This window comes from Belonocnema kinseyi, chromosome 4 (genome assembly GCF_010883055.1).
Source record: "Belonocnema kinseyi isolate 2016_QV_RU_SX_M_011 chromosome 4, B_treatae_v1, whole genome shotgun sequence".
Lineage (NCBI taxonomy): Eukaryota > Metazoa > Arthropoda > Insecta > Hymenoptera > Cynipidae > Belonocnema > Belonocnema kinseyi.
The window spans coordinates 113,898,988-113,911,267 of NC_046660.1; the positions used below are offsets into that span (position 1 = coordinate 113,898,988).

Genomic DNA, 12,280 nt, shown 5'->3' on the forward strand with positions numbered 1-12,280 from the left:
GGTATGGTGGGGGTAAATTTCATCCACGATCTGGCACCTGGCGGGGGACGATTCCCCTCGTGCGGCATCGTTGCGGCGTTTCAGGTCTGTGAGCTCTGGTTTATATTCATTTGCCTCAGGCAATCTGCTTTTAAATTTTCTAATTTAATTTTTAGGAGGACTCTGCCTCAAATAATGAATTCTAAAATGTTCGCGTTTGAAGCCTTGAAATAAAGAAAATCGAATTCAACTTACAACGTCGCAGAGAAACACAGGAAAGAAAGCCACTTTACTAACAGAGTGCGAGGGAATATTCACTCGTCCTCTCCTCAAGCACGCTATTTTTTTCTAAGGAAAATAATAGAGATTGGATTTCTCCCAAGTCTATTAGAGATCAACTTAGAAGAGAGAGACCCTCTTCTGAGGATGTCTTCTGCGAGTTGCCCCGCAGAAGTTAACTGACGTTTTCGACTTGTGCGGCCATTTTTATAGGGCTCGCCCTTCTCCCGTCTCCCACGATACATATATATATTAACAAAAGAGAATTCACAATCACCAAATTAAACTTGCGAGCGAAAACTTGTCAAACACATGGGCACCATATCTACACTGAAAAAAACTTCTTTCGAATTTTGCATGAAAACTAAGCTTACTGAAAACGCAGTAGTTTCGTGTTGCTTTTCTGACTCAAATTCTATCGAATATCGTACGGCAACCTTCAATGCCCGCATAGAAAAGCCGGAGTAGGAAGTTCGTTCCCGAGTCATATTAAGAAAGCCCTGTCACTACGCAGCCCAAAAACTCTAGGAACCCGTACTCTCTCGGTATGGCCAAGTTGGTTTGGCAAGCAATGGCCCGCCCATGCCGAATTAAGGAAACTCGTAGTCCAGGACTGCAACGTTTTTGTGGTCCCTTTAACAAAAGACAGTTTAAGTGCCTCAGTTTTCATAATAATAAATTTAAAACTTTTTGGATTCATTTTAAAAGCACCTTTTGATATAATTTAAAATGTCAAAATTTAACAAACTTTAAATTAACCGAAAACTATTTTTCAGCATTCGGTCCCCTCAAAGGCTCATCGTCAGTTTGTTATTAAGGGGGCAGGAAGGTCCAAGAGAAGGCAGTTTTTTGCTATCTTTCTTCGATGATTGTTGCGGGAATATATTATGGATTATAGATATTCGGGAAAGTATTGATTTTTCTAAAAAAACATAAAAGGCAAATTTGTTTAAAATTAAAAATTAGTCGAATCGTTTGTGCTAAGCAAAAAAATGTGTGGGTTGAAATCCGAAAAAAGTAAAAAAGAAAAAACATTTTTGAAATCGATTAATATCTTCTGTTCCCTTTTTTTAATTGAAAATTTTGAATATTCCAAAAAAACTCCCTATTATTTCGAAAATTATGGCGAATTTTTTATATGTACATTTTTTGCTACTGAATAATAATAAAAAATTATAAACGAAAAAAAAATGTTTTGCTCAATTTAGAATTTTTTTAAAGTGGCCAAAAACATGTTTTTTGGATTGAGTCCAATGCACATTTGTAACATAAAATTTGAAATATATATATTGTATACAATTTTTAATATGAACCAAATATAATCTGAAATCAAAAATGTATTTATCCTCCCCTCCCCCCGATGATTCTAAAGAATCCTTACCTGAGCACTTTATTACCTGTTCATCATTAAAAAAAATTTTTGGAAAAAACAAAATAACAGCTTGTTTCTTTGGATCAAGCTGAAAACATTTCAGGTTCGACAAATTCAACTTGTTTCAAAATGTCTGCATAGGTCTCAATCCAAAAAACATGTTTTTGGCCATTCTCAAAAAATTCTAAATTGAGAAAAAAATTCGTTTTTTAATTTATAATTTTTTATTACTATTCAGTAGCAAAAAATGTACATAAAAGAAATTCGCCATAATTTTCGAAGCAATAGGGAAATGTTTTGGAATTTTCAAAATTTTGCATTTTGAATTTAAAAAAAGGGAACAGAATATATTAACCGATTTCAAAAAAAAATTTTTTTACTTTTTCGTATGTCAACTCACAAATTTGTTCTGCTCATCTGAAACGATTCGAATAATTTGATCATTTTCACTCCGCCCTAATATACAAGTGCATGTCGAATAATGAAAAGATTAAGATATTAAGAACCGTCAAGCAAAAGTTATTCACACATATATTAAGTTACTTTCATTTTCTTTCACATGCAATTTTTTTAATAATTAAATGCAGCAAACAAGCAACTTGTTTTTAAGTATGTTTTAAATAAAAAGTATATAGCATAAATTACAATCGCTATGCAAAAAACAATTATGAATAATGTCATTGTGATATAGGGCCTTAAAATTCATATTTTTACTTACTTTTGAATGTTTCTGTTACGGCTAACCGCGCATGAGCAGGTCCACAATGTCAAACCAAGTTTGCCATACCGAGAGAGTACGGGTTCCGAACCTTTTTGGCCGGTTTAGTGGGGAGGTTTCTTAGTATGACTCGGAAACGAACTTCCTACTCCGGCTTGCGAACTTCGCTTACGCATTTATCATTTTGGCATTCAACACTTACACTATAATTTTCATATTTTATCTAAAAACGCATCGTCTTTCATGCCCAAATCACACGAAAAAGTCTCTAACGAAATTAATAGCAAAATCTCATACTTAATTCGAAAGACATTTTTTTCAGTGTAGATACATCATGGATGCGAACAAGGAATTTTTCGAGAAATTTTGAAGTGTTTTCTCTTTCTCCAAAATTGTAGCTATCTTTTATGAATGAATCCTTATTGTACCTTGAACTGTTTTAAAAACCTTTGCTAAATGTGATAAGACAAGTTAGTGAACCAATGTAAGACACTATTACATAATATACTTTATCAGCCTTTAGGAAATAAGGTCTTTGTTATCTATTTGATAACTCTGTAATTTTGTTCTCATTTTTTTTACTTAAATTTATTCTTATTGGTCCAATGGAATATGTATCAATATTTGTTTATTAATTTTAAATTATTTAAACAAGTGAAATTGGTTTAAATGATTTTTTTTCAAAATTTCGTTTTTTCCCTTAAAATTATTACTATGGGTCTAGTGAAATATTTAATAACATTGGTTCGTTAATTATCAATTATTTAAACACATGGAATTTCTTTTACTAATTTTTTACATTCTTTTTTGATCAAAAATTATTTTAAAATATTCATATTTATTAGTGCAATATATAATACTGTTTGATTAATTTGTAATTTTTTAAACAAATTCCGTTTGTTAAAATAATAATTTTGAACCATTTTCTGTTATACGTTTCTGTAATGTTGGTCTAATAGAATTTTAACAACATTGGTTCATTAATTTTCAATTATAGAAACAAATTTCATTTGCCAAAAAAATGTTGTTTTTTTCAAAAATTCGTCGCACTGGCAGTTTATTATCATTAAGGGTGTTGGTTCAATCCGGCACTGATTCCATATATATTTTTTCCGAAGGATTTGTGAACGAAAGAAACAAAACTTGTCGAATATCCGAGATTTTGCGAGATCCTCGGCTCAATCAAATGTTGAAAAATCAAAAAAATTTCTTGAGGAAATGATTATTTTCCCGACAAATATGAATTTTGAAAAAGATTGAAACCAGCGGGTAGCAGACTGACATAATAGAAGAATTCTAGAGATTCACAGCTCATCCAAAGGACCAGGTCTTGAAGATGGTGTCCCCAAATTTTGCGAAATACGTTGCGAAATGGAGCAAAAAGCAGAGAGAACTGATATGCCCTGTCTGTGTTTTTGTAACTTTATTTGTGATTAACCACCAGGCTAGCTGTTACCTTCACTCCATAGGCGGAATCGGGGCGCCCTTCGTTATCGTCCGTGGGCCAAGACTACAATTCTTAAAGGGGAAAACCTCTTCTGGGGCATTGAATTTTTTATGAGATTATCATCAATCGATATTACTAAGTCACATTAGCCAAAGGTACAGAAACTCTACCTGTTCGCGCGCGTGAACTCTCATCAAGATCCGCTGGACCAGTGGACCAGAGTCTGACTGGTAACCACGATGCCATGGGTTCAAATCTTTTTCTTAACTTTTTTTCGTATTGTAAACATGTCAAATAATAATTTTTAATGCTTCCCGGCGAGTAAATTATTAGTTTGAAAAAACTACTGGGAAATAAATATCATTCAGACACTTTTCGAATAATTTATTTGTATAATCGTAATTTTTGTACATTTTCGCGGGTGATAATCGTCATGGATCATCACGTAGCTGGATGATGCAATGTTCACTGCAGGGACGCAAGAAATGAGAATCAGCCAAAGATTATGCAGTTTTCAATTGGGAAATGAAAACAAAAGATATGAATACAATTTCATACAATACAAATACAATTTCATATATAAATTTGTAAATTTACCCAGTTTGAAATTATACCTGGATTATAAATGATAAATTTATCAAGTTACCCAGCAATAAATTTCTACACCATCAAATTTCAAAATTAGGTTTTATGCAAATTTATTAAAAAATTGCAAGCTTATCAAGACGCTCGACTATAAATCTTGACATTACACAATTTTCCAGATTTACAATTTTAAAATATAAATGACAAATTTATCATTTCTTTAAATTTTTTTCATAAATTGCCAAATTTATGACATGTTAAATTTTTAAATGTAAATTGTGGCACGTGCCAGTTACTGTAGTGGACAGTGCCGTAACTTTACTCATATTTTACTTACATAAAGATGCATTCATAAACTTACAATTAAAAAAAATGTAAGCACTTACCACGCTCTACGTTTCAAAATTGTAGATGTGATAAATTTGGCAATTATGAACAACAAATTTTACAAACTGATAAATTTGTAATTTATATTTTAAAATTATAAATCTGGAAAATTGTGTAATTTCGAAATTTTAAGTCGGGGGAATTGATAAACTTCCGATTTATAAATAAATTTGCAGAGGGCCTAATTTCAAAATTTTGCGAATTGTACATTTGTAATTTTGAAAATTATTCGTGGGGAACTTGATAAATTCATCATTTATAATCCAGTTATAATTTCAAACTCGGTAAATTTACAAATTTACATGCAATCATAAATTGTTTTATTTATCAATTTTATGCGTTTGCAAATGTTATTTGCAAAAAAAGTCTATTTCAATATTTTGTAGGAAATTGTATTCACATTTTTGGTTTTTATTTCCGAATTGAAAACTGCCTAATCTTTGGCTGATTCTCATTTCTTCCGTCGCTGCAGTGAACAGTGCATCACTGGGTAAATTTACAAATTCACATACATTCATAAATTGTTGTATTTATCAAATTTATGCGTTTGCAGATGTTATTTGCGAAAAAGTCCATTTTAATATTTTGTAGGAAATTGTATTCACATTTTTTGTTTTTATTTCCCAATTGAAAACTGCCTAATCTTTGGCTGATTCTCATTTCTTCCGTCGCTGCCGTGAACAGTGCATCACCCAGCTACGTGACAATCCATGACGATTATCACCCACAAAAATGTAAAAAAAATACGATTATACAAATAAATGATTCCAAAAGTGTCTGCATGATATTTATTTCTTAGTAGTTTCTTTCAAACAAATGATTTATTCGCCGGGGAAGCATTAAAAATTATTATTTGACATGTTTACAATACGAAAAAAAATTTGAGAAAAGGATTCGAACCCACGACAGCGTAATTACCAGTAGACTCCTTTCCACTGGACCAACGGAGCTTGATGGGAGTCTATGCGCGTGAACCGGTACAGGTTCTGCACCCTTGTCTATTTATTTCCTAGTAATATTTCCCAAAAAGATCAGTTATTCACCGGGAAAGCATTAAAAATTATTACTTGACATGTTAACAATTCGAAAAAGAAAAGTTGAGAAAAGGATTCGAAATCACAGCAGCGTGGTCAACAGTCAGACTCTGGTCCTCTGGACCAGCGCACCGAAATTTTTTTTGGGCGAGCTGCTCCCCCACGTGGTAGAGCTGGAACACCAAATGCATCGCACGCTGCTCGCCTGAAACTTGGTATACATCCTCTTTCATATAGGGCACGCCGTGTTGCCACATTGGAATAGCTGTAGTCCCAACAATATAGGTGCAGTAACGCTCCCTTTAGGCGGAAGCATGGAATCCCCACGCCGAGTTTCGCGCGGAGTTAAACAATTATAGTTTATACTCTTGGGGCAATTTCATTCTCTTTTGTGGGACTTATGCGTTCTCAACACACGGGAAAGGAGTCGCTCGCACGTTTGGTACTATAGCTTAGTTAAATGTGGTCTGCCCACTACACCAACCGTCTTGTTGGCGCTGCGTTGCCACTAAGAAGACAGCTGCTGTTGATGATAATCTCATCAAAAATTCAATGTCCCAGAAGAGGTTTTCCCTTTTGAGAATCGCAGTCTTGACCCACGGACGATAACGAAGGGCGCCCCGATTCCGCTTATAAAGTGAAGGTAAAAACTAGCCTGGTGGTTGATCGCAAATACAGTTACAAAAACACAGACGGGGCATGTCAGTTCTCTCTGATTTTTGCTCCATTTTGCTACGTATTTCGCAAAATTTGGAGACACCATCTTAAAGACGTGGCCCTTTGGAAGAACCGTGAATCTCTAGAATTCTTCTATTATGTCAGAATTGTGAGTAAAAAATAAATTAGCAAACGATTCTAATCTTTCAAATGCTGCCATCTGCTACCCGCTGGTTTTTATCTTTCGCAAAATTCATATTTGTCGGGAAAATAATCATTTCCTCAACAAATGTTTACATTTTTCAACATTTTATTGATCCGAGGAACTCGCAAAACCCCGGATATTCAACAAGTTTTCCTTCTTTCGTACACAAATCCTTCGGAAAAAATATATATGGAATCAGTGCCGTACTTATTAAAAAAAATTCAAATTCGGATTGAACCAACACCCTTAAGTGACATAAATATATTATTCACTAATCTTCCATTTTTTTGTCGATTAATTTATAATTATCCATTTACTTATCCACTATACGAACAGTTATAATTTTTATTAGAACAAATATTACTCCATTCACGGAGAGAAAAATCAAGCTTTTGAATCGATGGAAACATCCCATGCTTCAAAAGCTGAAAAAGCCATCCTCTTAAAGGGGGGAATAATGCTTGTGAAGCATGAAAATTGTTCATGCTCGAAACGCAACGAATCCAAGCCTTTTCAGCAAGAACCTCATCCTTTAGAGGCATTAGAAGCACAGGACAGAAGAAAAATCTTTGGCAGAAGCATGAAATAGCTCACCGTCTGAAATCAAGACTTTCACGGTTCTAAACTATGAAACTCATGCTTTGAGTGCACGAGATTCACAGTTTCAAACGGTGGAGTTCATGGGTTTGAAGCTTAGATTCATCGCAAGCTTTTAGAGAGTGAATTCAACGATATAACTCGTGAAATGTATGCTTTGAAAGCTTGTAAGAAGTACTAGCTCCAAAAGTATGAAAGTTCTTCCTTTCGAAGCTTGATTTCCCTCTCCGTGTGGGCATCAAAATTGGTTTTCTCGCAAGCTATACTGCCGTTCAAACTAAAAAGATACATGAGTGACATTTTTATGAAAAATTAGTTTTTGGTATCGTTGAATTCGTAAGATAAAGCTACATCTGACTGTTTTAATAGAATCTATTAATCATTAATATTTATTGCAAAAAACGACTGTTTATAAATGAGGAAAGTCGAAAAAGTTAAAAAATACAACAGAAAAAGATACGCAAAGCACTTTGCATGTTCTAAAAGATGTGCAAGGAAGGCAATACGTCATCAGCATACACATGAAAAAGAATCTAAAGAATTTCGTGTCTTTTTTGCTTTTTAAGAGTGACCGAGTGCGACGCGAATTGAAAAACGAAAAAAATCGCTTGGTCCTTACGTATCTTTTAGCCTTGTAAATCAGCTCGGACTCTGATCGAAAATCCATCGGAAATAAGTCACGGCTAAATTCGGCTACACACTAGCAAAGATCGTTCGGGTAAGTTCGGGACAGCTACTAAATACACAGTGTCCCTTACGTATGTTTTGATGTATTTTGAGGGTGCGCTCGAGCTCTTGGACAAAGGCATCGTCCGCAAGTGACTTTGTGTTCTGTTTGCCTTATATTTTTGACTTTCCGCGACTAGTAAAACATGGCGAGTCGATTTTCTAAAAGAAATTGTTTAAAAAATCCATTTTTTATTGCAAATTATGAACGAGCACATTTTACCCAAATATCGTATCTTAATTATCCAAAATTTTATTTGATATTACAGTTCTTTGGGCAAGAAGTTTTTCTCGATTTTCTCAGTTCGTTTTTTTATTTTGAAAAAAATTATTTTTATTACGTTGTGTAGTATTTTGAAGTTTCCGCTTGAGGTGCGAATAAATATATAGAAAAGTTATTACTTTGCTATTTAACTTATTGAAGTCAAATGCCCCCCTAGGGTCCGTTATTACAAGGAAATTGGTTGGCTCCGCAGAAAGTGCAAAAAAATATGCTGGGCTACAAGTTTGGGCCTTTAGTCCTAGTCTAGTCGAGTCTAATTTAACACGGAGTTTTGTGCATAAAGCTCGGTGCCTGCATCTGGAAGTCCTAAGCCTCTACCAATAAGCCACTTTGTGTCCAACTTATTACCAAAAATTGTGTGGTTTACAAGTGAAGCTGCTGCTGGGATGAAATTTTTATTTATTTTCATTTATTTTTCTAATTGCTTCAAAACTACGAATTAAAAAATAATGTACATTTTTATAAATCTGTTTTCAATATCCTCAAAAATGCTTCTTGAAAATTTCAAGTTCAACAAACATATCTAAAAGCTCGCTATGAGTCTACAAATAATGCAAATTTATACAACTTTCAAGGTATATAAAAAAAATTTTATATCTTTGTTGACGTATTAAAATTTGACAAAATGCGTCTTTAATGAGAAGCGGATAAGTTTATAAAAGGGTAAATAAATTGACATGATTTCTTAAACAAATGTAAAAAAGGTATACGTTTTATGTGTTAGACTCCATAAGACACAACATTTGCACACAGCGTACTAAAAATCAGTTTTGTCAAAATAACAAAATATGTGTTTATTTATTTCCACGAGAGGACGATTTGACGACTGCGCGGGTCGAAAACTAAGATCTATTATAATTATGTCTTTAAAATAATAATTTTTTGTTTCAGATATACTTTCACAACATAACCTGCTTCACAAACATGGCTTTAGTAAACAAAATCAAACTACCTTCAATTTTGGGCAACCTTTCTATGATATCAGCCCGTGGCTTTTCAGCACAACCAATGCTCAGCCGAAAGGAGGAGACAAAAGAAATCATTATAAAATACCTGGATGGCAAAGATAATGGAATAGCAATCTTGGGATTAAACCGCCCTGAAGCTCGGAACGCCTTTGGAAAGGCCCTTGTATCACAATTTAAAGATGCGATTTCCACAATTCGGCAAGATGACAAAGTCCGAGTCCTGATTCTCCGAAGTTTAGTACCAAAAATCTTTTGCGCTGGAGCAGATTTAAAAGAGAGGTTTAAAATGGAAATTTCCGAGGTGAATCCCTTCGTTTCTTCACTTCGGGATCTCATGAACAATGTAGAATCCTTGCCAACTCCTGTTATATCTGCTATAGATGGTTCTGCTCTTGGAGGTGGTTTGGAACTTGCACTCGCTACTGACATAAGAACAGCATCATCTGAAGCAAAAATGGGTTTAGTGGAGACCAAACTGGCCATTATACCTGGTGCAGGAGGTACTCAGAGACTTCCCAGGATTGTAGGCCCTGCGAAAGCAAAGGAACTTATATTCGCAGCACGTGTTTTAAATGGAGAAGAGGCACACAAGATTGGACTCGTGAACCAAGTGGTACCACAAAATAAGGATGGAGATGCTGCTTACCAAGCGGCTCTTTCCATTGCGAGAGAAATTTTGCCAAATGGCCCTATAGGAGTAAAGTAAGTAACTGAATATTGAAGCTAAAAAATTATTATATTGTAGTTTTCACTATTCAAAAATACCCGAATCTGTATCCAATCAAATCCGAATCAATTCGAAGCAAGTTATCAATATCATTTTTATTCCGTAGACCAGCCGCCATTTTTTTTGTAACAAAAGCTGTGCTTTTGAGCACAAAATACGTACAAGTAGTACAAGAATGTACCATAAACCGGAATTTTATATTATCAACCATTTTCTAAATCCAAAATTTTTGAGAGAAAAAACCAGTTTTAAGTACCGCCATTTCAAACATGCATAATATTGAGTATTCTAACATTACGTTATACTCGGCCGATAACGTCTAAATCTATAAGGCCATACCACTTGGTGGGCTGCAAAGAATTAATTACATAGGAGTTTGACTAAAATAAATGTTTTTAGACGAAAGTAAGTGAAAAATCGTGATATGGCTTTGCTTCTCAGATAGAAGAGCCTTTTTTTTTAATTATTGTTAGCAATTGGGGAGTGCGCGATTTGGACAATCCATAAAGAAAGAAATCTAATGTGCCGTGATTGAGGTTAGGTTGCATTGTTGGGATAGTTGGCGGTCAAAATTTTTGAATTTTGGTAGTTCGTTAAAGTGTGTTTTTCAAAGATTTCAAGACATTATTTTTGCACTTCGAGAAAACAAAAATTATCAAAGACTGTGCTCCTTCTTAGAAATCCTAGAAGACTTCTTGAAAATCCTTAAACTTCTCCGATTTTTTTTAAATTCCTTCAAATTCTTTGCAATCATCTCAAATCTTTCAATGTATCTCAAAATTGACTAAAATTAATTTTAATCGCGTCAAATCTTAAAAATACTCTTAAATTCTTTTAAATCTCTTGACAATCCTTAAAATCTTCTAATTTTTGCAAATAACTTATAATATTTTAAACTCAGTTTTAAATGAATTGTTTAACATTCTTTAAAGTCATTAAAACGTATGCGAATATTTTTAAATCCTTTAAAAGTAAACTTTAAAATCCTGTAAGTCGCTAGTTATTCCTTAAAATCACTTGAACTCTTTGAAATCATGTAAGATTTCTTGATAATCCTTAAAGTCTTCTTCTTTTTTTTTTTTTTTTTTTGAGATCCCTTCAACTTCTTTGCAATCATTTTAAATCTTTCGAAGTTTCTCGAAATTGACTTAAATTAATTCAAATCTCTTGAAAATCCTTAGATCAATCAATTTCTTTAAATACCTTGAAATCTCCTAAAATTCATTACATCTGTTTTAATAACTTTTCAATTGACATTCTTTGAAATCATCTAAACTGCCTTAAAATTTAACCAAATCTGTTGCAAATCCTTAAAACTTCTTGGATTCTTTAAAAAATCTTTCAAATTCCTTCAAAATCATTCAATTTTTCTGCATTTAAAAAAAAAATTTTAACCTTAATTACGTCAAATTATAATTTTTCGTGATGGGTTGCCTAATCGCACATTTTCTAATTTGCCAACAATAATGAAATAAATGGCTTTTCTTTCTTAAAAGCAAAGCTATATCACGATTTTTTTACTTGATTTCCCCAAAATTAATTAATTTTAGTCAAGCTCCTATCTAAACAATGCTTTGCAGTCCACCAATTGGTATAGCCTTACAGCTTTTGATGTTACCGACCGAGCGTGACGTAATATTAGAACACTCAATTGTGTTCAAAACAAAGTAACACATACGAACTACCCAGGAAACAAAAATCCATTCACTTGCATTTGAATAGGTTTTGAGGTCATCTGAATTGCCTATCTGTCACTTGAATTCCAGATTGCCGCCCATAGGTTAGAGTGAGTTCTGAATCCCTGGCGGACCGAAGAAACCGAATGGAGCCTCTGCAAAGTACCCGTAAAGACCCCATTGGGTCCCCATTCGGTTTCTTTTTAAAAAACTCAAAAAAACAGCAAGATCAACTTTCAAAACTGTTGAAATTCGGATTCTACATTAAATTTTTTGTTAAATACTCACGGAGTAATCGCAATACTTTTTTGCAGCGTTAAAAGTGTAAAAAAATGTCATTAACTTCCGCTGAAGGTGACTTCAAGCACATCCACAATAGTTCAAGTAGTATGTTGCGAGCAAAGTTTAAAAATAAACTTCTCTCTAACTTGCATCCCAGCGTTATTGCCTGAGGCTTCCACTGCGTGGCGCTAGTATCCAGAAAAAATTGTTAAAGTTACCGACGGAACGCTTCCCTAGTAAAAATGCCTTTGAAAACGGCATTTGTACTCCCATTCTATATGGCTTTCTTTTCGGTTTCTAGAAACTTTTGAACTGGATATGATAAGGATCTGATGTGTTGTGTATTAGGTACTCGCAA

The 12,280-nt window shown here is 33.8% G+C and overlaps 1 protein-coding gene across 2 annotated transcripts in view; it reads left to right on the top strand.

Moving 5' to 3' along the window:
- Positions 1 to 12,280, top strand: part of LOC117171352 (methylglutaconyl-CoA hydratase, mitochondrial) — a 193,006-nt gene that overhangs the window by 138,501 nt on the left and 42,225 nt on the right. For both annotated transcript variants that reach the window (XM_033358595.1, XM_033358594.1), the window contains exon 2: positions 9,161 to 9,939. In XM_033358595.1, the coding sequence (XP_033214486.1) occupies positions 9,194 to 9,939 (746 nt within the window). In that variant the 5' untranslated portion in view covers positions 9,161 to 9,193. The remainder of the gene's footprint in view (positions 1 to 9,160; positions 9,940 to 12,280) is intronic.